The sequence below is a fragment of the Agelaius tricolor genome, unplaced genomic scaffold (genome assembly GCF_023055355.1).
Source record: "Agelaius tricolor isolate 1412-34295 unplaced genomic scaffold, bAgeTri1.0.p SCAF_4, whole genome shotgun sequence".
In the NCBI taxonomy this organism is placed as follows: Eukaryota; Metazoa; Chordata; class Aves; order Passeriformes; family Icteridae; genus Agelaius; species Agelaius tricolor.
The window spans coordinates 56,724,139-56,750,760 of record NW_027269264.1 but is presented as its reverse complement, the minus strand read 5'-3'; the positions used below and the strand labels follow the sequence as shown (position 1 = coordinate 56,750,760).

Below are 26,622 nucleotides of genomic sequence, written 5' to 3'. Positions count from 1 at the left end.
AGAGAAAGAGCAGAGACCCAGCGCCTTCATGCCTGTCAATGACCCCGACACCTTCTGAATCAATCTAAGGACTCTCTTTCCCACAGATGGTCCCTTGGAGACAGACTGCTGTGGCTGTGGTAGGAATAAATGGAAACAAAACAGTTAACAAATAACCAAAAATAGAGCACAGTTACTTTTTTTTTTTTTTTAATATGAGATGAAAAATCCCTGGGTGATTTATGTGCCAGCAGAGATATTAGCTGCATATAATAGATGCAATATTTTTAATACTAATATTTTGGGCTGAGACAAGAGCCGGAATGGAAAGTATTTCCAGTGCCTTGACTTCTTTATTTTGCAAACATCAGTTGCTAACTGGGGTCAGACAGAAATATTGTTTCTGCAACAAGAGCCCAAACAACTTAAGCTGGCAACTTCTTCACACACTAACCATGCCAGGAGGCCCTGCAGAGCTTCAGCTTGTTGCTCCCTCCCAGGTCCCCGGGGCCAACGTCCCCAGCTTGGGCTTGCAGGGAGAAGGAGTGGGTGGAAGATGCTCTTCTTCTGAGAGGGTGGCTACTTGCCATGGCCAAAAACTGAAAGTCACCACTCAAACCATGCCACCACACCACTGAAGTGCTGCTGGGCTTCTTCAAATGGGCCAGGTTTCATTGAATGGCACGGTATGAGACAGTGGGTGCCATAAAGCCTTTCATTTATACCCACTAAAAGTATCAACTTGAGCTGGCCCTTATCTCTGAGCTCAGTTGCTAGATACTTTGGGGAGCAACCTGCAGCACGAAGCCCTGGGTGCTCACTCCAAGACAGTGGCACATTTATACTTGAGGATGGAAAGAAATAAGTTATTTCACCTCTATTCACTCCAGCAGCCAACTGCTGACAACACCTCCGTGAGCTCACACTGGAAAACAAGGTGTAGATGGATAAATCCATTTCCAGTGCCGAGGAGCCGTGCCGGAAACACTCCACCAAAGAGAAAGCCATTTCAAGAACAGATCGGTTTCCTAGTGCAGAGGAACCTGCCGCTCTATTTCCTTCCCTCAATTCTGGCTGGCTGAAATAGCATCACGTAGTCAGCCGTGTTTTGCACTGTGTGACACTGAGAGAGAAGCCCTGCAGGGCAGGCTCAAGGGCGCCAGGGCTCACACACAGGAGGATCTGGTGGCCACAGGCTCACTGCAAGGTCTGTGGTAGGGGAAGGTCCAGCTACAGACTCTTTCCACCTTCCCACCTCAGCTTTCTCACAGCCAAAGGGGAGATGCTGAGAGCAGTCCTCTGCCAAAAGCCACCTTGAGGTTGGTGAAACACTGATGAGGTGTTTTGTTGTCCATCTGTCTGGCTGTCTGCCCTGGAGATGGCTCTTGCATTCTTTCTCTGTGACCCATCCTACACCCCGTGCCTGCACACACAATGAAGACCTTCCTCACATGTTGGGTAAAAATAAATAAATCACACCACCAGCTACCAAAGCAACACCAATACAAGGAATACCAAAGACATGGACCTGCTGGACTGAGTCCAGAAGAGGCCACTGAGATGCTCTGATGTCTGGAGACAGGCTGGGGAAACTGGGGATGTTCACCTGGAGAAAAGAGGCTCCATGGAGACCTCACTGCTGACTTCCAGTACTTAAAGAGTGCTTTACACTTTTACTTTTTACACAGGCAGACAGAGATAGGACAAGGGGGAATGGTTTCAAACTTAAAAAGGGGAGATTTAGATCAGATGTTAGGAAGAAATTCTTCCTGTGAGGGTGGGCAGGCCCTGGCACAGGTTGCCCAGAGCAGCTGTGGCTGTCCCTGGATCCCTGAAATGTCTAAGGTCCGGTTGGATGGGGCTTGGAGCAACCTGGAATAGTGGAAAGTGTCCCTGCCCATGGCAGGGGAGTGGAACAGGATGATCCTTAAACTTCCTCCCAAACCCAGCTATTCTAGGATTCTGTGAAGATAACTAAGGTGTCCCAGGAGGAGAATCAAAAATTGCTCAGAGTGTTCTGGAACATCTCTCCTATGAGAAAAGGCTTAGAGAGTTGGGGTTGTTCAGCCTGGGGACGGCTCTTAGACACATTATTGCAGCCATTCAATACTTATAAGGGAAAGTAACTTCAAGATCATCAAGTCCAACCATTAAGAAGGGGAGAGCACTGCTGGGAAGCAGCATTGCTTGCTCCTCTCACCCCCTTCCTGGTGTCCACTGCTGGTCACCAAGGCAGGCAACCTTGCGTCACCCATCACACCTCTCTCTCCTCTTGCTCTTGTGGCCCTTCTAATAGTCCAGCTCCAGTACACCAACAGCACATCTAAGTGCAAGTTAAGAACTCTGCTGATGCAGGATGGCATGGCAAACACAAGATAAGGGGAGCGATGTCCCAGCTGGAAGGCACAGCCAGCAGCACATGTGGACAATCTGTGCGCCCTGCTTGCGTGCCGTTATTCATCAGGCCAGCTGAGCCCTGCCAGGAACAAACTGCTGGGTTGGTATTGTCCTCTGGGGACCTGCAGCCCTGAGAATTAATTTAGTGTAATAACTCCCACTGACACTGCAGAAAATCAAACCAAAATGATGATCTGTCTCTAACCTGCCTTCTGCCAACCCCCTGGCTGTGGCGCTGCCACCGCCAGCTCTGCTCGGGCAGGCAGGGCAAGCACCCACAGCTGGGATTGCTGTGACTATGAACACTTGTTTCCTTGAGGAGACTTATCACAAAGGACCAGCACTGCAACAAGGAGCTCTTCATGTTGTTCTCGAGAAGGCTCAGCTTCAGCTGGCCCAGCTTTCTTAGTCGTGTGGTTTAGTTTTAGGTAGTTCTGTGAGAAGCAGGGAGTTGGACTTGATGATTCCTATGGGATTCCTCTATTTTGACATAGTCTATGATTAGGACAAGGGGGAATGGTTTTAAATCAAAGGAGAAGATGTTTAAATTAGGTATTAGGAAGAAATAATTGACTGTGAGGGTGGGGAGGCCCTGGCGCAGGGTGCCCAGAGCAGCTGTGGCTGCCCCTGGATCCCTGGAAGTGTCCAAGGCCAGGCTGGATGGGGCTTGGAGCAGCCTGGGACAGTGGAAGGTGTCCCTGCCCATGGTGTGGGGTTGGAACGAGGTGATTTTCAAACTATTCTGTGATACCTTTTGGAGATGCACCCTTTATTGCACTTGTTCCTGAAAACATGACCTGCCCTTCATCCATGGTTCAGATTTTCTAAATATTAGGCAGAACTGCACCTCTTATTTTGACATCTCTACTTAGGTGCTTTCAGTTGCTTAGAAGAGTTTCTTGCATCATTACATTCTGAACTCTATGGTCTATCTAGATACTAGTATTCCTATTTTCCATTGCAGACAATATCCCTCCAGACTCACTTTTGTGCTTGGGAAAAAAAAACAAAAACAAAAACAAATCACTCCTGCATTTGTTTCTCTTGGAGAAGAGTCAGTTTTTCACAGGTACCACTATGCTGGCTCAACTCCCCCAGAGCCTGCTCAGCAGGGATGGCTGTGACACCCCTGTTGGGGTTGGGGTGTTCCCTGTGCACCCCCCAAGTCCCCTCCAGTAAGTCTCATCAGCTCCCAGGAGGGCATGGAGAAGACAGGAGCATTAGGATGAGGATAAACCCCTGACTTCCAGATGCTGCTTCAAGGGTTCAGACCCACGTGCTGTTAAACCTAATTAATTTGATTTGGAAATCCTACTGAGAAGGAAAGGAGTGTTTCAACTCCTTCAATTCCTTCCCTTCCTCTCTCTTTCTTCTGTTCCAACAGAAGTTCAGCAATGCGCTGCAAATCATTTAGCTCAGTGCTAATTTTCAGTTCATCTCAAGCATTTAATTTTGTTCCAGCTAGAAATGGCCCTTTGGCCCTAAAATAACATCTTGATATTGTTGTTTTTAATAAACATCCTCTCCTCTCACTGCAAAGCCCTCAGCAAATGGCCCTGAAAGAACAAAAGACATTTCTGTATTGTTTTAAGTTCTCTTCCTTTCTGAAAAACCTCAATTAAAACGGTGAAAAAGCTACTATACTCTGTAATTATGAACTCATTTCTATTCACTCACTCAGCGGGAGAGCTTTGTCCTGCTGACCTCTGGGAATGGGTTTCTAAGGCTCTTCCAAAATTTCACAGCCTTTAAACCGACGCATTCATGCCAGCGGTAAAACACATTCACCTTCACCCAGTATAACTTGGAATCTTCAAACCTGGGGTGAGAGCTGCTCCTGGGACTATTTTTATTTTGTGAGAGGAGCCCTAGCGCTGGCCATGAATGGACTGGCTCTGGAAATAGTGCAACCCCTTCAAGACAACATGAAAACTGCATGAATATGGGCTGTCAGCTGATGGTAAGGAGTTTTCAAACGAATACCTTGCATGTCACACTCCTGAGTGATGGCTGGGATACTCTTTATCTTTCCAATACAAGAACTACCTGGCCTGAAGAGGATGCATCCCAACCTCTTGACTTGCCAATGGGATGCTTGTGGGAAGAAATGTGGAGACTTATTTTAGTTAAGTTCCATCGGGAAAAAAAATCTTGTGAGACAAAATGCTGGGACAGCTTGGTTGTGTGTATCTTTAAACTCTCAGGGCAAGATTAAGGAAGGGAAACCAGAGGGAAAGCCATTTTTTTATAAGAGAGGAAACAGCAGAAAAGAAGATGATGCCTGAGAACACAGAATTAGGTAAAAATGAATGCAGAGGAGTAGATTTTCACATAAAATGAATTAGTAATGTCCTTCAAACACAAGCTAGAAAAATAGCTTTAAAGTAAGTCCTTTAAATAGGACTATAAATCACACTGCCTTAGAGCCAGTTACTAATCCTCCCATTACTTCATGTGTCCATAACACACCTCAGAACATACATTTATTTCATCTTAACACTTGAGACCAAATCTAAGGGAACACATAAACATCCAGAGTACAGCTGAGGCACAGCTCATCAAGCAGTTTCCCAAAATCCCACTCAACTCCAAAGGCTTGGGTCAGCTCATGTTTTGCCTGAATTGTGCAAGAAGCACCCCAGCCCTGATAGCCACTCCAGGGGTCTCCTCAGGCCTTAGGACACACCAGATGAATCAAGTGGAGACATCCACCCAGCAGCTCTCTACCAGAAGAAAGAAGATGCTACCTCTTCTGGAAGAAGTTGATAACTGATGTGACAGTGAGCTAGGGGTTGTAGCCCCTAAGGGGCTCAGGGCTAAACCTTTCCACCTGTGATGACAACAGCTCTGCTGACACTTGTTTATGAAAAAAACAAGGACAAAAAAAAGACTACTCCACACCTCACACAGGGTGTTGAGAGACCAGTGGCTGCTGTGGAATCCTGCTCATCAGCAGCACCAAGCCAGTTTGGCTGGTAGACCTCAGAAGTGTCAGGGTTATACCTCTCCTATCTTACCTGCCTCTTTTTAATTCACTGTATGCTTTGTGACTGATGTGTTGAGTTATATTTGGTCACAAAAGAGGTAAGAAAAAGAACAAGGGTATTTACTTCACCATATAACTTAGGGCTTGGGTTGGAAGGGACTTAACAGATCAACACATTCTACCCCCTGCCATGGGCAGGGACACCTTCCACTACCCCAGGGTGTTCTGAGCCCCATCCAGCCTGGCCATGGACATTTCAAGGGATGAGGCAGACACAGCTTCTCTGGTAGCCTGTGCCAGGGTCTCACCACCCTCACTGGGACCAATTCCATCCCAATAGCCCCTCCAGCCCTGCTCTCTGACAGTGTGAACTCATTCCTCTTTATCCTACCACTACATGCCCTTCTAATGAAAGTCTCAATCCCAACTGAGACTGGGATGCCCAGTCTCAAGTATCTGTTCTTGCTGAAGAGACCCCAGAAAAAAAAATCCTAGTCCCAGCACTCCCTCCAGCATGAGGTGTTTTGGCTCAACTCCTCCCACATCTCTTTGTTTTTCAGACTTCCTTGGTTCTGGTCAACATAGGAAGGCAAAATAAAGCAAGGAAATATGTTGTCTATAAGATGAACAGGCTAACTTTTCTTATGTGGGGGAGAAGCATCCTCCAAAGTTCATTGAACACATCCCCTCTGAGCATAATAGGAAGTTGGGCCTCCAGTTCATATCTGGTCAATGTAGTTATGGAAACATGCAGTGGGATCCAGCTGGCAGTGACACTGGAGATGCCTTACAGCATCTTGTTTGGTTTCCAGCCATGTTGGAGCTGGTATCATAAGGTCTGGTGTCTGACAGCTCCTTGCAGGAAGTTTGAGACAAGCTAGGCACCTAAAATAGCACCTGTGACCATGGAGGAGAAGCCCAGCAGTCTCTGATAAAGGTGAACACTGAATGAGGTCTCCCATGTTCCCTGCAAAGCCTTGGATTTAACAGTGGCTGCTCTCCTAACCCTCTCCACAGTTGTAGAGTCACTGTGAGCTCCTGTTCACTCCAAAATGCTCACAAAAATTACAGAATCATGCAGTGGTTTGAGTCGGAAGGGGCTTTTCAAGATCACATTTTTCCACCCCTGCCATGGGCAGGGACACCTTCCACCAGACCAGGCTGCTCCAAACCTGGCCTGGAAAACTTGTGAAAAGCCAGCAGTGACAACAACTCATTGACCTCCAGACCAGCCCCTGATACCACACAGTAAACAGGTACCCAGAAAACACTGAGTTTTTATGAAAACCACCTCCACTATAGCTTCCACCACAGCCAAACACTAAAGTTCTGGATTTTTTTTGCTGGAGCAATTATTTTGCTTTTGGTGAAGCAACATCATAAGACCCCAAGCCTATCCAGCAGGCCATACATTTCTATCAAGGTTTCATAACAATAACATGCTTTGCTGGTGGTACATAAAATCTTTCAAGCAGTGGCAGAGTTGGATAAAAACAACCTGCAAAAGCCTCCTGATGCCATGAAGTCCATTGGCTTGGCTATTTGGATTAAATTTAGTCTGAAGGAGAGGGGTCACTTCAGTCACCAAGACTGTGAAGAAAAAAAAGGGTATTAAAAGTCTTGTGTTTTAGAGTTTTTATGTAATGACAAAGCCATTCAATAGAGAGGTGGCAACCCTGCAGCTGGGAAATGCACCCGGCTTGCTCCTGCCACTGCCTCCTGGCATTAAAAAAAAGGAACAATGAAAGGAAAGGATAAAATTTGTGTAGATGGGTATCTTTTTAACCCTTCTGCATGGGTCTTTAGCTAGACACACAAGGAGGACAGAGCAGATATAGAGAACAGCAACAGACACACATCCCCTGATGTCCTACTCATGAGCACCACGTCCTGTTGAACCCACAGAGGTTTATCTTTCTCTTGCCATTAGTGTCAAGCCCAAAGAGCTCTCTGACTTTTACAGCAGCGCTTTATCTTTACACATACATAAAATGCAGAATCCTTTTGGCTGTTACCAGCGCCAGGAAAGCAGCTGTGAGCACAGCACCTCTTCTGTGGTGTGCTCTGCCAGCAGGATGGTGGCCACACCACCTGCCCTTGGGGGTGAAGCATGGCTGGGCATATTTTCACTGATTCCCCCAAAACCTAAGGCCTCAGAGCTATCCATGGCACCAGAAATGAGAGCAGCTGGGTGGAGAACCTCTACTCAGCCTACTGCAGCTTGAGACATGGGTGACAGGCAAAAACAAACTCCCCAGTGCATGCTGAATACCAACTGCTCCACCCCACTGCTCCTGGTGTTTTACATGGACCACTTGGATGATGGGAGGACCCCACATATGCAGCTCTGGGGATGGTGCTGGGGCAGGTGACTTGCTCTTAGATAAGCTGACCCAGGACTGATGCTAGATACAAATTTGGCTGAACTTCAGATGGCTTTTGCAGAGCTGTTGAATCATCTGTGCTCTGCATGTACCAGGGCTCGGATTACTGCTCAGGAATATCACAGAATCCTAGAATGGGTTCAGTTGGAAGGGACCTTAAAGCTCATCTTGCTCCATCCCTGCCATGGGCAGGGACACCTTCCACTGTCCCAGGTTGTTCCAAGCCCCATCCAACCTGGCCTGGGACACTTCCAGGGATGAGGCAGCCACAGCTGCTCTGGGCAGCCTGCATCAGGGCCTCCCAGCCATCACAGTCAGGAATTCCTTCCCAATACCTAATCTAATCCTGCCCTCTGGCAGTTTAGAGCCACTGCCCTTTGCCATGCTGTGTCCTGCTCACTAAGCCACGGCTAAAAGCAGCAAAAGGTGTTGATGGAGCCAAAGAACCTCCAGACCTCACCTCCATGTGTTCCTTCCTGACAAGAAGCTGCAGTGCTGCCCAGCAGCTCCACCCATGGCTGAGTCACACCAGTTGCATGTCCATTGGGTGTCAGGAGGTGGCTTTTTGATGATTGGAGGATTATTCCTTCAACGGTGAGCCCAGTGCAGGCTCAACAACCTCCTCCCCAGGAGTGGGGTCTCCATGCTGGGACCCCTGGCAGAGCCTTCTCCTCAGCTCCTGGAGGGAAGGGCAGTGGGCAGGGTGATGCCACCACATCTGGCCAGCGCGGCTGTGCAGGTCTAAAGGGCTCCTGCTTGAACCTTCCTGATATCACCTGTGCCCTGCTCCATCACCACCTTACCCAGAGGGCAGCTGCTGGGCCAACCAGATCCAAATGACAACAGGTCCTACCCAACAGCCTCGTGAGAGGGCATGGGAGTAACTACAAACACAGGGAGGAATGACTTTATGCCTCTGCAATTCCCTCCAGTTCCCTCCATCTGTTACTCCCTTGGTGTCAATCAGACCTTCCTCTGATTTCCAGTCTTAGTTAAATGGCCAGTTTTATCCACTTGCTGCTCACAGCAGTGTTTTTCTTCAGCAGGACCTGCCCTTCTACCCCTGCATCTTTTACCCCTGGGTACCTTGACAGCATCTGCATCAGCTTCCAGCCTCTTCCAGGCAAGGCTGAACCAGCTGACACGTGTGAAGCAGCATTTCCTTCTCTGAGCTCTCAAGTTTATTTATCCTTCACTTCCCTGGGTGACTCTGGATCCTCTCATCAACAAACAGAAGGGGAAAAAAAAAAAGGCAGAAAACTTTTGCTTTCCATTTTATCTCATCTTAAATCCTCCTTGCTCATGGCTCCATCTCACTCTGGCACCACATGGTCCTGCAACTCCCACCCGAGCCTGTATCTTGCCCCTGGATGAGGAGACCTTGCCCTTGAAGGAGCAAGCTGGGCCAAGCTGATTCCCGTGGTGTTTTACGACAGGGTGAAGCAGCAGAGTGCCTTTATGGTGTTTTGAAAGGAAATTGTACAGGAACAATGTCCCAAGCAGCGTGGCTATTGAAAACCCTTCACAAAAGGAGTTTGTCACAAGAGGAAAAGCAGCTTAATCAGTCGAACTAATCACTGTAGGTGGTTGAGTATCCCTGAGGATCTGTAAAATTAAATATAATGGGAAAAGAAATATACCACAGCTTGCCTACGCTCCTCAGTGGAGCCGCCAGCGGATATGGGACGTTCCCTGCCTGGCCCTGAGCCCACCATGACCATCCTTTGGGCTGTCCCCAGGCAGAACCATCTCCTTGAAGACCCACATGGCTGGGCTGGGACGAGCCCCAGGAGGTTTCTCAGCAGCGTAGGCCCTGACTGGGGAGCTGGGACAGGGATGCCCACTCGGCGTGCTCACCCCGGATAACCCAGTGTGCGGCATGGGCGTCAGCGGGAGGGTCATGGTGCTTACACAACCCTCCTGCCTCAGGAAGAGGAAACCGTCCCTGACAGCCACCCGGGGCTCTCCAGGGAAGGAGGATATTTCTGCCTCCCTCAGCTCTGAATCTAATTAAGTCCAGAAAACACATACACACAGAAAAAAATAATAATCCAGACTGTTTTTTCCTGATCGTTTAAGTGCAAAGCCAAGTTAATGCAAGGAAGTAAATAAAGTCAGACAATGCTAGAGAAAACTTGGGGACATTTCTGTAATTCTGTTCTCAAAATCTTTAAGCATTTGGGGCATGCTAAAAGGACATGGGGAGAGCTCCTGAACCTCTTTGCTCCCATCCTTTCCTCCAGGTATGAGCCAGAAGGACCTGTGCAGCCTTCTGCTGCAGCTCCCCACACAGGGGTTTTATGTAGGATGGATTCCCCAGGTGCAGAAACACCCCTCTTAAAATCTCATCCAACAGGAGAAGGAGGAGATGAAACAAAGCTCAGTCACAGCTGAAGGTGTTGGTCCTTCACCTGAGGCTGGCTGTGGTCCCCAACAATCCTGGCTGGGACAGGCAGGGCAGCCCCTCATGGCTTTGGTCACCTCAAAGACTGAAGATACATCAGCTGCACAGAAGAAACACAAGAGATTCCCACTTTTTCTACTGAAAAAAGGAATTCAGGGGCCTTTTGAGAAAAGGGTATTGATTAACTCTTGGACTTTTACTCCACTCTCTCCATGACATAGGGTTGTTCTTCTCTTTGCCATCCTTTTCTATTCTTGCCCCCAGACAAGGACAACCAGAACAGCCATGAGTTACCAGCCAGCATCTCTGCACACCCAAGGATTTGCTTTTGCTAAGCTACTCAGCCTGATCAGTCTTTTGAATCCAACAAGATGTTGGATCAATGTGATTTCAATGGTGCAAACTTTTTAAGACTTCCTCAAAAACCCTTTCCTCATTGTTAGGAAAACTGTTCCCTTCCTCAAGTGACACAGAACCATTTCAGTACTGTTAACCAGAAGACCAAGAAGTAGGTACAACCCCTCCTGTCCTAATGCAATTCCATAGATTTCAACTTCAAATATTCCCTGTAAAGCCTTTCTGAACATGCAATGTTTTTTATCATTCCTACAAGGCTGGGGCAAGCCACTGTCCATGTATTTCCATGTATTTCCAGGCCAAAGAATTTGGCCAGCTGGACCCTCCATCCCAAACACATCACACCAGGAGGCCATGGGAATTGGAGGAACCTTGAGCAACACAAAGTCAGCTTGTAATGCTTAAAAAATAGGGGGTTTGGGAACTTTTTGAAAAACAAGGGCCAAACTCAGAGCCCACCTGCCCAAGGAGATCACATCCCACACAGCTTGTGCTGTGTTAGCAGGGAGGCACTGGACTGGGAGAGGTTTGAGGAGAGGACTTAAGAAAAGGGTCTGTTGTGCCCCACATTCCACAGTATCTTTCTTCTTGCAGGAGAGGTTGTGCCACCACCCAGAAAAATTCTGTCCTTCCCTAGAGGTGGCTGCCCTTGGAAGGTCAAACTAAGATCCCAGCAAGCAGTGATGCCCTCCACCACCCTCATCAGGAGGTGGCAGTCACACCTCCTGGGCTCTAAGCCAACAGAGAGGACACTGCCTGCAGGATTTCTGCCAGGAGAGGTGGGGAGTGATACCTCCACAGCTCTGATCATAAGCTCTTTGCAGGAAGGACCCCAGTACATCCTGTAGGCTTTTACAGCACTGTGTGCAACCAAACCCTCCAGCAGATGTGGCTCTGATGTTGATTGCTGTGATGGAAGAGGTGCCCAGTTTTTTTAATGACATCTAATTCACTCTTCATGCCTATCTTATGCAACAAATGAAGCATGCATCCTTAGAAAATCACAGGATCCCAAAATGATCTGGCTTGGAAGGGACCTTGAAGACCGTTGAGCTCCAGAAGCAGGGACATCTTCCACTAGGCCAGGTTACTCAGAGCCTCATCCAACCTGGCCTTGAACACTTTGAAGGATAAGGCACCCACAAAAATGGGAAAAAAATGGTTTGGGAACATAAAAACATAGCACATATGCAAAGAGAGAGCTGTGGGTCACTCCCTTGGGGTAGCTTCTCCTGAAGGGAGCCAAAGGTGTGTGGCAGAGACCTCAGGGTAGGTGAGCTGTGCTCCTCCACGACACAGGGACAGCATTTCCCGAGGAAAGGTGACGGGAAGGAAGCAGGGACAGGCGCTATTTATAGCAGGGCCGGACACCAGCGTTGTTCTGCATGTGAAACAAAAGGTGCTGCACTAGCCCAACACTGTCCCCATCTGAATGTCACTGCCAGGGAGGCCAGAGAAGCCCACACACGCTCTGGGAGGGAATCAGTGCCATTTGCAAGACCAGCTGGGGTAAACAGGACCGATTTCTGGGTACCAATCTGCTTTATTGGCTTTTTTTTGGTAATAGCTGTGTTATATAGAGCTCCAAGCAGCCCAAAGGTCACCTCCAACCAGGCAAGGCCAGCTGGACCTGTGCATCGAGCAGAGGTCGGACTGGGGGTTGACACTTGGACCCAAGCTGGATGGCCACTTGTGAGGGTGACTCCTGCAGCTGGCAGGAGGATGCCCAGCATGGTCACCAGGGATTTGTCAGCCTTGGATGAGGCAAGTGCTGGGCAGGAAGAACTCCTGCACCCCATACAGGCATTACCTATGGGGCCCAGGGTGCTGCTCCAGGACCCACCAGCTCCAGGAGAAGAGGAAAAGCTGCCCCATGAAAAGCAGACCCAGGTGTGCCCAGGATTCTGGGGCCATACCTGCTTCTAAGCAGCTTAGCAGGACAACCTCTTGTCTTCTTGCAAATCCACTGCATGCCAGCTGTACTTCCATCTTTGGCTGCTACCAATTCCTTTCTAGGAAACCAGACCTTCCTCCCTTGGGTCCAGGCATCCAGAGCTGCTTCCCAGCCCCTTCCCACCCCATCCATCACCAAATGGCCCTGCTAGGCTTCTTCTAAGCCTCACTGCCTCTGATGTCCCATCCACACTCTTGCACTTTTAACTCTCTCCATATCCAGATGAGGTTTTAAACAAAAATACCATTACTCCTGACTGTTTTGCCTAACATAAAACCTCACCCTGAGGAATTTTTATATCACCTGTGTGGCTCCACCAGCTCTGGAATGGAGCTGTTCTGCCCCAGAGTGATGCCTGGGACATTAAGGTAATAGCACTGCAATAAAGTGTAAACAGCTTTGTAGTCTGTGTTCTGATAAAATCTGTTTTTTTCCTATTCCCTTTCCCCCCTCCTATTCCTGCCCTTTTCTTCCCCTACTTCTGTCATGCCTTCCACATAAAATAAACATTCTGAGAGCTAACTCACTTCCAGAAATCAATTTTAAGGAGCAAGCACTCTCCTGGAGCAACTCAAGTGACACTAAAAGGACCAAACCTCCCCTCCTAGACCCAAATGTACCACAGAGACAAGGGGACGCTGAAAACCTCCAGCAGCAAAACAAGTGGCATGGGGAGGGAGAGGCGAAGGAAGGGGATGGGAACCATGCCTTTTCCTTTTAAATAATTACTTAAAAAACTGCTTTTTCACTCCAGCTCCCTGTACTCAGGCCTCTCAGCTTTTTGAAATTGAAATAAATGTGGTTTTCTGGCTAAGATTTGATAGCACTGTGGACGACTTGGGCAGAAGTGCATACCCTCTGCTCTTTCCATTTTATTTCATTTGTGACTGCTTAGGGCTGAAATGACCCCATGTGTCCTCCGGAATGATGCTGGATCAATTGGATTTTAAGACTTTTTTCTCTTACCCTAGGACATTATCCCAGTGCTATTGGCCAGGGCTGTATCTCACCCTGTGATCTTCCAACCCCAGCCCAAGGCAGTTTCTTTTGCTATCTCTCCTTGCCATCTGTTCAGGAGGCAGGGATGCCCTGGAGGACTGAATGCTTCTGTCTGCTGATGGTTTATCTGAAGGGACCAGACAGAAAAAAGGAACAGAAATCCACATCTGTCATGTTCCCTCCCATCCTTCCAACTGGCAAGATTTCTGCATGAGAGGGAAGAACCAACACACAGCTCCGTGGTTCATCACAGCCTTGGGCATGGGGCTTCAGGCAGAAGACCTTTTGGCCCTGAGGGTCTCCTCTCCCAAAGCATCAAGCACTCTTTCTATGGCAGAAGAAGGCCAGAGATGGGAACAGAACCCCCTAAACTCCACTGTGGTTCCTCAGAAGAAGAGCCCGGCCCAGTGCCCCAGTTAAGCCCACCTAGCTCAGTCTTGCAACACAGCAGATTTGGTTATAACCATGTTTTGGAGATCACAGGGCTGCAACCCAGCTGAAATACAACCTTTTCCCACCACCACCTCAAATAACAAGACTAGACTTGCTTTTTGAATTGTGTACAGCTAAAAAGGAGGGAGTCCCCAAAAGGAGAGGAAACAGAGTTTACTGCTGACAAACCATTCTGCCCACAGAAGAATGTTTATAGGTTGCCTGAGAAAACTCTTTTTGGCTCTTTTTTTTTTTCCCAGTAAGTGTAGGAAAATCAAACCATGCAGAGTTAACTACATCCTAGCTGTTCATGAGACAAGAAGTGATGGTGAGATTTGAGGACACACTCCAAGGTGTCTGCAGGACTTCACCAAAAATGCCCCCTGTGATAACTCAGGCACAGACTGCAGTTTATTCCAGGAGAAAGCACTGGACACTTTTTCTCCTGCTCAACCATTTTTCAAAGTCGTGGTTTTAGAACTGCTTTATTGCCCTGGGTGAGTTGTCTCAGCTGGAGCAGAACAAGTCAGCAGAAATAAAGCTGCATGTACAACTAACTCCCTTATTCCTCACTTCTTTTCACATTTAACCATAGTCACGATTCCCATCAAGGACTTTAGATTCCCTCATATAATTGAATATGCATTTTACACAATTAAATATCCAGTTGACTCGATTAAATTAACTCAATGGATTGAAATCACCAATGCCACAGGAATTTGGCTGCCTGCACAGCACATCCCCTCCTTCCCACAGACACCTGAGGCTTGCTGTGACCCCCTCTGAACCAAACCATACCCACTTTCCAGGCAGCTCTGAAACAGCAAATTTTGATTTTTAATAGAAAAAGAGGAAGCAAATCCCAAGGACTCAAGCTTTTACAGACAACAGAATGCCAGCTGTCTCTTTGAGTACAAGTGGGGGGATCTGGCTATGCAGAATAAATTCAAGGGGAAGAGAAGGTGATTAAGGCACTCCTGGATCAATGCAGGACACATCCCAAAATATTTTCAGGATGTTAGTGCTGAAATAAGAGTTTATGTATTAACACTGCTGAACAGCAGCATTGTCCAAAGACTCACCACGAGGTGGTTGAGGAAGATGTGCAACAAAGAAAAGATTTAAAAAACCCCAAACACTGAAGAGGTTTCACCTACCTCCGGTCGTTTCTCCTCCTTCTGAACAGTTTTTTGGTGTGTGCGATTTCAGCTTCATGAGGCAACGGATGGTAACCCTGTAAAAGAGAGGGAAAAGCAGCCATCAGCTCCAGCAGGCACCAGCATGGGAGGGGTGAGAGTGAGACAGAGCTGGATACCCAGCATGTCAGCCTGGTAAAGGAAACAGCTCCCCCAAACATCCCTACAACATCCCAGACCCCACAAAAGCAGGTCTGAAAATTCACAGATGTGTTGCACCTCTCAGGGCTGTGGCAAGGAGCAGGGAATGAAGTTATCTGCAATTTCTGTATTGAAGAAACTACAGAGGGCGAATGACTGGATCATATCCGTATAAATCCCATACACAAGATGGACAAGGAATTCACCCACCTCACACATGACACACTAAGCCACCCAATTTCCCTGGGCTCTACTTCCTTTGTGTATTTATCCAAAACCCAGCTGAAAAAATGTCTGTAAAGGAAGATGCTCAGCATCATTTTGAGGCTACCTGGGGAAACCAGTAGGAGCCACTGCTGGTGGGTCTGCTGGGCTGTGCCCTCACCCCAGCAGGAAGGGAACAACCACACCAGAAGCCTCACTGAGGCTGCCCACCATGAACGAGTCAGCCTATGCCACCCCTGCAGCAAGGACAGGTGGGACCCACCCTGCAGGAAACACCTGAGGTGACAAAGATGGTAAATCATGAGCCCAAGATGAAGGAGGGCAGATTTAGATGAGATTAGAAGCAGAATTTTATTTCTAGTAATTAGGGGAAGTCTTTACTGTGAGGCTACTGAGGCCCTGGCACAGAGTGCCCAGAGCAGCTGTGGCTGCCCCTGGATCTCTGGAAGTGTCCAAGACCAGGCTGGATGGGGCTTGGAGCCACCTGGGCTATTAGAAGGTGTCCCTGCCCATGGCAGTGGAGTTGGAACGAGATGACCTTAAAGCCCCTTCCAACCCAAACCAATCCAGGATTCTATGATTCCAAGACAAGGCAGTGGCAGAGCTTTGTGTTACCCCAGCTGCTGCCTTTCCAGTGCCCTCTTTCCACTGAAGGTGCCGACTCTGACGTGGTCTGTTCATCTGATAAGGGGGCTGCTGTATTTACTATCCTACTATGGGCATGATGAGGCTTTGTTAATGCTCACACAGAGCTCTGAAGTTCCTGGATGAAAGGCCCTACGTAAGTACAAAGTATTATTTATTTTCCAGGGACCACAGAGCTGTCATAACTATAATGAATTTCATTTATGCAGTATTGTCCTTCCCCAGCTGGCAATAAAAGCCCTGTAAAAGTTGCTCCTTTTATTTCCATCACCATCTATCTCAGCCTGGAGCTCCGGCCACTGCTGGGAATCACCACGTGCAAGGGGCCAGGAGGGAGCAGCCTGGGCAAGGCCAAGGGCTGGGTGGGGATGTGCCTCATCCAGCAGCAGCTTTGTGACATTGGCATGACAACATAACACACTGACTTCAGAAAAAAGTCCCTCTCTGTGTGAAGAGCCTTTGGAAAAGGCAGCTTATTTCAGTAGCAGTTACTGAGAAAATAGTATTTTGAGTTTCTCCAGGGTAAGATGTTATGGAGGAGAAAGGTTCCTGGGGATGATGAATTTAGACCAGAGAAGGCACCACCAAGTTGAGGACAGACAGGGTTTATTGTGACCATCCATCCTGAGCACTGAGCAAAAAGCCTGGAGGAACTGCTGCTGCAGCAACCCCACAGCTCCCATGGCAGCTGGAGCCTTCCCATTCTCTCCTCCAGGCTTCAGCCATAAGGAACTCACTGAGCCAAAATATAAAGCTGTTAGAAAAGGTCTGAAGGAGAGCTACAATGATGGTGAGGGGTCTGGAGGGGCCACATGAAAAAGTGTCTGAGGGCACTGTGCTTGTTCAGCCTCAAGAGGAGACTGAGGCCAGACCTCACTGGGGTCTGCAGCTCCTCCCGAGGCACAGCTCCAATCTCTGCTCTCCGTGACAGGGACAGCACCCAGGGACAGCTGGAGCTGTGCCAGGGGGGTTTGGGTGGGGTATCAGGGAAAGGCTCTTCCCCAGAGGGTGCTGGCACTGCCCAGGCTCCCCAGGGAATGGGCACGGCCCCGAGGCTGCCAGAGCTCCAGGAGCCTTTGGACAGCACTGCCAGGGATGCTCAGGGTGGGATTGCTGGGGGTCTGTGCAGGGCAGGAGCTGGGCTGGGGGATCCTGGTGAGTGGCTTCCAACTCAAAATATCCTAGAATTCCATGATTCTGTAATAGCTTAGAATCACAGAAGCCCAGAATAGTTGAGGTTGGAAAGAATCTTAAAGATCATCCAGTTCCAACCCACCTGCCACTGGCAGAGACCTCTCACCAGACCAGGGTGCTCATTCTGAAACTGCTTCACTGCTGAGGGCTGTGGTCTGAGTGCTCCTCATCACTCACTTTCCCCATCATTTATTTTCACTGAAGGCACAGGAGGAGCTCAATATCTCTGAGATCTCTGTTCCTTTGAAAAAATTACTTGAAATTGGCCAACAGATACCAAACTGAATGAGGAAAGGAGGGGAAGGAGGAGACACACACAGTCCAACCCCATCAGCACAGCTAGTTTAGGAAATGAGGCTAAAAATAGTACAATAATTAGTGAGGCTGTTTCTAAATTTTGTACTACCACAGCAGGCTAACGCTTGGGGTGTTTTTAAGAATTTAAGCTGCATTGCAGACACATGTGCAAATACAATTACCTCAGAAAAATGAAACTATCTCCACTCCACACAAGGACCAATTTCCTCTAGCGAAGACCTCATTAAAGCCTTAGGAGCTGCCTTTCTGCTCTTTCCAACTAGAAACCACACACACACATACAGTGGTGCATTCCTGCATGCCCTCCTTGCAGAGAAGCCCTGTGCTTCCACAGACCTCTACCCACCAGCAGCTGACGTCAACGGGATGAGAGATGAATTAATTACATGGGAATAAGTTCCTAATCCAAGGAGCACTCCTGGAGACTGACTGTGCTTGAATAAAGGAGAACTTCGTGTCCCCGTTTACGAAAATCAAACATCTCCTTTCTCCAGCTGAGCAGTTCCCTTCCTCAGTCCTCGTCGTGAGACAATGTTTTGGAAAAAAACAGTCACTGATCCCTACTCTTGTCTATTTTGGTGCCTAAACAAAGCTAAATTTGGAAGGGAGAAAAGTTAACTTTTTTTTTTTTTTTTCAGTGAGCTGATGCAAAAGGAAGTATCAGCAAATTGCAAGTAGGGCGGAGTGGCTGGAGAAGACCAAAGGTGATGAGTGGGTGGGGATAGAATCCCAAGGGCATGGTGAGAGCTTTGATATTGATAACACAGCCCTTGTCTCGAGGCTGCTGCCCACCGTGGGTCATGCAGCACAGCCGTGGAAGTGCTTCAGCAGAGCCAGCTCACTGAGGACAACGTGAATCTGAAATGCAGCTCTTCCATCTTTCAGCAGACACACTCCTTCTGAAGTCAAAATCCCTGAACAGAGCCAAAAGAAAATGTCTTTCAAGGCAGGAGACCACCCTCTGCTCTGCAGTGGGTCTACAAGAGGAATGGGTTTTTCTCCTGCTTTGGCCAGAAACACCATCATGCTCAGATGGCCATGGTTCTCACAGGCAGGTTTGCAACTTCTCAGTGGGCAGCAGAATCACATTTGGTCTCCTTTCCACCTGGATTTTATCTTGATATTTATTCACAGCTGGCTGGAGAAGGTAACAAACCAGTGTTTCAGTGCTGCTGGCTCTGAAAGCAACGGGTGTGGGAAAAGCAAAGCACAAGGAGCCCATGGTCACTGAAAGAATTGCTAATAGGGCTAATTTTCAGTTTTGGAGCTAAACACTCTGTGGTTTGCAGGGTGGGAAGCTTGGTGCAGAACCTGAGACGCCCAGGGGACTTCTAATGCACACATGCTCCAATTTAAATCATAAACATACATGCTCTAACAAGAAGGGCCAAAAGCTCTGGAAAAGAAGGGCTGTTCAGGAATGGTCTGCCCTCTGGGCCAGTCCCCAGGAGATCAGCTGTGTTTGTGTGTGACGTGCATACACATATTTAGATTTTTTGAGGAAAATAACTCTTGGAGAAGGTGATGTCCAGCAAGCTCAGGTGACTGTGGTATGGCCAGCTAGGGAAATCTGTCATCTACTGGAATTGCTGCAGAGGACACAGGCAGCAGGTTTGAAGGCCATGTGCTCTCTTTTTGTGCTTTATCTTCCTAATGAAGGTGTCTGTCTAACCTTCATCCCTGTCCACCTGCCTGTGGGAATACCAAAAGCTGCTCCCCAGGCACATTTACATCAAAGCTCAATGAAAGAACAAATAAAAAGCTTTCAAGACCTCACTGGCATTCTGCAGCAACCCAAGAGCCTCCACCTCTTTCCCCCCTGATACCTGCCCCTCCCCAGCAACATCCCTCTGCTGATCCCACCCCATCCCACACCCCAGCCCAGTAGCCTGTGGGACACTGGCTTGGGAGGGACACGGGGAAGAGGTGCAGGAACAGAGCAGGGGAATTGTTTGGTTTAGTGCTACCCTCCTATAAAAAAGACTTTGCTATGATTTTTCTTATGCCTCCTTTGCAGCAGGATCATCTGAACAAGCTGGAGGAGGGCACCAGCTTTGGCTTTTTTACTGGGGATGGTAAATTAGTAGAATCTTAGAATGCTTTGGGTTGAAAGGGACTTTAAAGACCATCTAGTTCCACCCCTCTGCAAGGAATGGGGCAACTTCTATGAGAAGTTCTTCTTCTATGGGCACCCTGGGCCAGGGCCTGCCCACCCTCCCAGCCAGCAATTCCTAATTGCCAAGAGCCCAAAATCTGTGCCTGCTCTCTGGCAGTGGGAGCCATTGCCTGGCTGCTGTCCCTGCAGGCCTTGTCCCCAGTCCCTGGGCAGCTCTGCTGGAGCCCCTGGAGGCCCTGGCAGGGGCTCTGAGGTGTCCCTGGAGCCTTCTCTTGTGCAGCTGAGCAGCCCCAGCTGTGCCAGGCTGGCTCCAGAGCAGAGGGGCTCCAGCCCTGGCAGCAGCTCCGTGGCCTCCTCTGCACTGGCTGCAGCAGCTCCAGCTCCTTGTGCTGCTGGAGCCAGGGCTGGGGCAGCTCTGCAGGTGGGCTCTCACCTGAGCCCAGGGGCACAGGGGCAGGATCCCCCCTGCCCTGCTGCCCACGCTGGGGGCTCAGCCCAGGGCAGGGGGGTTCAGGCTGGGGCAGGTCCAGTTCCCTTCCAGGAATGCTCCCAAGTCAAAGTTTTATTGCAGGAATGAGGAAAAATGGCTTTTTCCTGACACTGATTCTTCTGTGACCACCCTGAGGCAGCAAATCATAGCAACTCCTCTGGCATCTGAAATCAAAAGCCTTACAGAAGAGATAGCCCTATCTGGGACCAGCCTGCACCCTCCCTCCTCCTCCTCTCCTCCACTGCTGCATTCCCAAGTGCAGCTGTTTGTTGCCTGAGGTGGCTGAACTCGTGGGTGTTTCACAAGGGCTCGAGGGGCTTCTAGGGGTTTGGGTTCATTGCTTAATCCATGTGGTTTTACAGCCTGACTTTCAGATGTGAAACCTCAACCCACAAAGCAACTGCCTTCACTCATAACAACTTATTCCACCTCTTTCACAGACGCTCCCCATGCAGCAGAAACAAACCCAGCCCGTGATCGCCAAGCAGGTGAAGACACCTGAGTAGGAAACAGCAACACTGAAACCCTGAGAGGGAACAGAAGGCTGAGAAAAGCACTGGACTGATGGAAAAAAACAACACTCAGGTGATGAGAGGAGGAAATGATCCAGCCACAGTGCAGGATCAGTCCCGCTGGAGCTTTATCTCAAGAGCCTTTTGTGCCCTCAAGAAACATCCGCCCTTGCTTATCTTAAACAAATGGTTGCAGAAGGCCTGAACTGAACAAACAGGTTATTAGGCCTGAGGTAGGAGCTGGGAGTTTCGCTCAGTTTTATTGCACACAAAGTTCAGGGTGGGATTTCTTTTCTGGGGGAGTGGGAAGGGTGAGGTGGGGCTGGAATCACTGAGGACACCCCATCTGCCCGTGCAAAGGGAACAACAGAAATTCTGAGGCTGGAGGGAGCATAAAAAGATAAATACATTGTGGTTCCAGCAGAAACCCACCCAGTGAATTGCAACATCCTGCAACCAGGATGGATTGTCCAAGGCAGGATCTCCAGGACAGCACAGATCTGCAGATATATTTAACTTTTATTGTGCCAGTCCTACAATCATGGTGTCTATGGGGTTAATGTGCCAATATATTCAGTACAACCATCCCAGCCAGCCCCTTGCATGTGAAAAACATGGCAAAAGTGCCACTGGCAGCATCCCTATCACTTCTATCCACCCAAGGCTGGCATTTCTGCTGGAGGTGATTCCAATGGAAGGTGTCCCAGCCCATGGCAGGGGTTGGAACGAGATGAGGTTTATGGTCCCTTCCAACCCAAATCCTTCTGTGATTCCATGATTCAGTGATGCATGAGTATCTCTAAGTCCTGTGGGTATTTCCAGCAGAGCTCTCTCCTCAGAGGCCACTTTCCTCTTCCTATTCCAGGAATTCCCATGGCTCTGGTCTGTCACCCACAAGGGGATTTTTTTATATCTTCTAAGGAGAGAGCTGAGGCACAAACCAAAGCCTTGACCTGGTCTGGAGGCCATGGAAGGACACCAAAAACACTGCCAGGAAGCCACACAGAAATTATTTCCTCTCTGTTAAAATGCAAGTGATAAATCTGTTCCTTTAAATTGCAAGCTATTCATATTTTCCTGTAAGGTGCTTACAATAAGAGTTGCTTCTGAATAAGCAAGCAGTTGATGGTCAACATCTAAGGAATAGAAAGTGCAACAATTTTGCAAAATACTCCCTACACAAGATAAAAGGCAGGTAAACCCTTTTATGGCTCTTTATGGTTCTACCATCCTTCCCCATCCACAACACAGCACATGTGGGTTCTGCAACCTCCAAGGACACCTCCTTCAACCTCAATGATTTGAGCCAGGGCTAAATTAAACTACAGGACTGACAAAGAAATGAATTTCCAGCCATCCAGGAATCAGAAAAGGAGCAAAACTCTCTGGGTTTTGCCACCACTGATCTATGAAGCTCTGTTGTGCAGAAGAGATGCTCTGTGGGACCTTAACAGTAGGATGTGCTGGTCTGATGAATCATGGCATAGTGCAATGTGCCCCAGAGAGGCTCCAGGAACATTTGGATAACATTGTCAGGCACAGGGTGGGATTCTTAGACGTGTCCTGTGCAGGGCCTGGAGTTGGACTGCAATGATCCTTGTGGGTGCCCTCCAGCTCAGGTCATTCTGTGGTTCTGTGATTCTAAGTAATTCCACGAGAGATGCCCCAGTTTGGAGGATTTATTGGATAACTGCATCTTTGGGCTGTACATTGTAAACCACAGACTGCCAGCAGAGGCTGAGGGTGCAGCTGCAGTACACATGCCTCAGTGATGGGCACAGTGGAGGAGACTTTTTCCAAAAAAAGAAAAAAAAGGGTGGGATGGCTGTGATCAGGACTGTCACAGCTAAACATCACTCCTTAGCTATCACTAAAACCACCTGCAGTATTCCCTGTAGGGCTCTGCCCTTCCCTGTTGGCCCCAAGGACACAAACTCCTGGATTCCCATTTACTGAGTGTGATTGCTCTGGTGTGCACTTCTCACAGAATAATGGGTGTTTTCATGAACCACAGACTCTACATACACATGCAGTCCTAGAGCAAAAGGGCTATCATTCAGAACTCTTCTTTTCCCATCACCTCTCCTTGGTGTTTGTTACTGGCTCCTGACAGAGAGCAGACACACAGCTAGAGGCGAGGCAGCACTGAAAACAATTGGTGGCACAAAATACTTGGTGGAACAAAATACTTTGTGGCAGCCAAGCTGTCCCCCCTCATCCCTCTGCAGCCAGCTCTGGGATGGCACAGAACACACAGAGAAGAGCAGAACAACCCGGCATGGAACTCCCTGTGCGGGGTGAAGGATGCAAATGCAATTAAAGCATTAGAATAATTAGGCAAAGCATCCCAATTAAGGCATGGCCTGAACCTTCCTTGACGCCTTCTGCTGATTACTGACAGCGCGTTTTCCGGGGTCTATTTATAACTCTTGGCCCCTCAGCTCCTGAATTATACATAATTCAGAGATAATAAAACTTTAAAAACCAGGACAAAGTCTCCTAGGAGGAGCTGCCTCTGCAAACACACCAGTTCACAGCAGGAGGAGAAGCCCAAGCAGGCCCGGCTGAGGCAGGCAGATGGGGACAGGCTGGAGACACTGCTGCACTGAGACAGGGTGCTCCAGACACGCCGACACGGACACACGGTGCCATAGGAAGAGTATAAATAACAGACAAAAGAAATCCCCTTTTGTTACCAGAATCCGCAAATCCCAAATCAGTTACAAGCTGACTTAGGAAATGGAGCTTTTTCCCATGTTGTAGCAAAATGGGAACAATACTTTGCGAGTGGAAGTAACTCTAATTGTTTTAACTGATGTTATTTTAGTGTTGTTTAGGTTTATTGTTTATTTGTATGTATTTCCTCTACCCTGGTCAGGCTTAAAAACAAACTCTACTGTCAGCAGTAAAGCATCCCATCCATAAATAAATACATTTATCCAGTAGGTATAGTTACAACCACACCAATGCTTGGAGTCCTTAAACGCAGATTATTTAAAGAATCACTAAAATAAATCGCACTGATGACCTGGGTTTGCTTTTCCCTGGAAAAAAGGAGCCTTTCTCAGCTAATATTGGGAATAAATACTGCCCACATCACTTGTGACCAGGAGGCACAACACATGCTGTTTGGCTTGCAGTCTGTCCAGGTAGCCCAAGCTCCTCCTGAGAAAGGGTTGCACTACTCTGAAAAGCTTTTCTTACATTTTCCTTGGCTTGCACCAGCTTGGGGGTGAGGGAGGAATGGCTTTACCTGAGCCTTAAGACTGTTACGAGGCTGCTACTGGAATACTTATAGTTTGAGCTATTTCAGTGCCTCTGGGACCTCACTTTTCTTTAAAATATACATTTCTTCTATATCTGTCATGTTCCCTAGTCTGGTTTTTCCACCACCCCCATTTGTGCACCTTGGCATGCTGTTTGACCATGTCTCTCCAGCTGAGATGAAGTGAGGGGGATGGCAGGAGGTCCCTCAACACCTCCCCACTGTTCCATCCTCACAAGGAGGAGACCCACAGACAGAACTGGGACAAATCCTTAAGGTTGACTCATAAACACACCTGATAGGGCCTCAGGGAGTTTAGGAACCTCTAACGTCAAAACTTTCTGTGCTATGCCCAGTGTTGGTACAGCCTCCTCTGGCCAGGTATGCTTGAAGCTCAGTTTTGCTCCTGGGTGATGTGGGCCACATCCAAGAGTATTTTAATTTCATTACTATTCAAAAAAGGTGTGTTTTCCATGCCCATCTGTGCAATCCCCCAGAACCAGGCCTCTGCTCATCTTCTTTTGGACGGACCAGGGCTTCAGCCTGAAGGAGCTTCAGGATCCTGTAAGATCCTGGGATTTGGGACAGTGCAACAGTTATGAAACACCTTATTTATAAAGTGACAACTTCACAGCCTTACACACAACAGGTGGCTTCTTTTTTCTTTCACCATGGGTAGATCCAGAGGCAATAGGAGAACTTTCTCAGTGCTCAGTCCTTGGCACTTCCCACTGGATACCTTCCAAGTGCATGAAGTTTTTCAACACCATCAGATTGCAAGCAATAGTTTATAATTCAACAAGCTTTTTTTTTTTTTTTTTTTTAACATGATCCATACCCCTGTGATCTATATGCCGCACTATCAAAGGAAAAGGGAATTTTGGCATCAACTTGAATATGGTCATGGTAGTGGCAGCCTCTCTTGGCCCACCAGTGGACATTTCTCACAGACCTTCATGGCTAAAGCCTGCTCCTTTCCTTTCCTTTGCCAAGTCCCCTGTGTTGTGCTGGAAACATTCTCACAAAACAGATATTCCTGTCTGCAGTTGGCTGAAGACAGAGCCAATGTACTTTCCTCAGGACTATGCCTCCAAGAGAAGTCTTTTCTCCTCTCTGAAGTTGCTGCTTAGCTTAGTTCAGTCCAGAGAGATCATGTGAGGATCCCATGTCTCTGTCACCCTTGCTTGGGAAATATCCCAATGTGCACATGCCAATTTAATCCTATAAAAGCCCTACTCTTCCCTTTGAAAAGTCCCAGTCCTTCATGGGAGTGTGGGCTGTGCAACACAAAGGACTGGCTTGCTCCTTGCCAGTTTATTGGCAGTTTGTACCTGGGGAGAAGAAGCTGCTCCTTGAGCATCCATGCGACCCCCTCTAGGATTTTCCTGTTATGCACCGAGGATCAGGGATTTCTCCTTCTGTAAGGGGCTTTAATGCAGGGAAAAGCTTAGAAAGCATGATGCACTTGCCACAGAGTATCAATAACATCACATCACCTATGAACTGCACTGGTGGTTTTTCACTGACCTTCTGCAGACCTCTGTGAGACACAGGCTACTTTGAACAGCAAAACAGGGATGAGTAAGAAAGGCATGTTTGTAGCTGCAGTGTCCAAATGTGACACTGGAAATGGATCTAGTATCTCCACCAAGAAAAGAATCCTCAAAAACTGTTTTCTCTTCAAAACTGATAGAGGATAAGCAGCAGGATGTCCATATCAGTTCTCCCAAGCCTTGCAAAGTCCAAATCTCAAACATGGCATCTCCAAAGACTGTGGCATCATTCATACATCAGCTCTCCTGCCAGAGAAGGCACAAGTTACAGCTGCTTTTGTGATGAGTACCAGGTGCTGGGTGAAGCCTCTTCAATTAATTTCATATTGGTGAAGGATGCACCTTCAGGTGTTTCACAAGATCCAAGTGGGGACAGAAAACATTAGATTGAGGTTGGATATTAGGGAAAATTTCTGCATGGAAAAGGTTTTCAAACATGGAAGAGGGTTTCCCAGGGCAGTGGTGGATCCCTCATCCTTGGAGGGGTTTTAAAGCTGTGTGGATGTGGCACTGGGGGAACATGGGTCAGTGGTGGCCTTGGCAGTGCTGAGGGAATGGTTGGACTCAACAGTCTTTTTTCCAACCTAAACCATTCTATGATTCCACAAGAATCAGCACCAAAACTCAAGAGATCACACAACTCCTGGATACATTTTCATATGTCAAGTGACCAGCACCAAAGACATTGCTTACCGGTATGTCCTGGGTCATGTTGCCCCTCCTCACTACAGATTTTTCAGCTGCTTTCTAATCTCCTTGTTGCCTTTGCAGCTGGCAGAATCAGGCCTGTGATGGGCTCAGCTCCAGAAGCTGGAAAGGGTCTGAGACAGTGGCCACCAAGACTGGAATGGGCAGTGAGCAGAACAGGGCATGACAGGAAAACTGCAGATGCACTTAGTGATTATAAAGCTGGAAGGAGACACCAAACTTCTTGCTACCAGAGAGATGGTAATTTTGGGAACCAGCACATCCCCCACATCTCTGCCAGCTCCGTTCTCTGCCTAGGACAGCTGCCCACCTCCATCAGCAACACAGCCACAAGCATCCTACAAATGTCCTGCCTTCAGAGTGGCTC

At 48.2% G+C, this 26,622-nt stretch overlaps 1 protein-coding gene across 4 annotated transcripts in view; it reads right to left on the bottom strand.

The window, feature by feature from the left end:
- The window catches only part of CTIF (cap binding complex dependent translation initiation factor), a 148,448-nt gene that overhangs the window by 53,250 nt on the left and 68,576 nt on the right, over nucleotides 1-26,622 (bottom strand). For all 4 annotated transcript variants that reach the window (XM_071425839.1, XM_071425838.1, XM_071425841.1 and 1 more), the window contains one exon: nucleotides 15,050-15,126. In XM_071425839.1, the coding sequence (XP_071281940.1) occupies nucleotides 15,050-15,126 (77 nt within the window). The remainder of the gene's footprint in view (nucleotides 1-15,049; nucleotides 15,127-26,622) is intronic.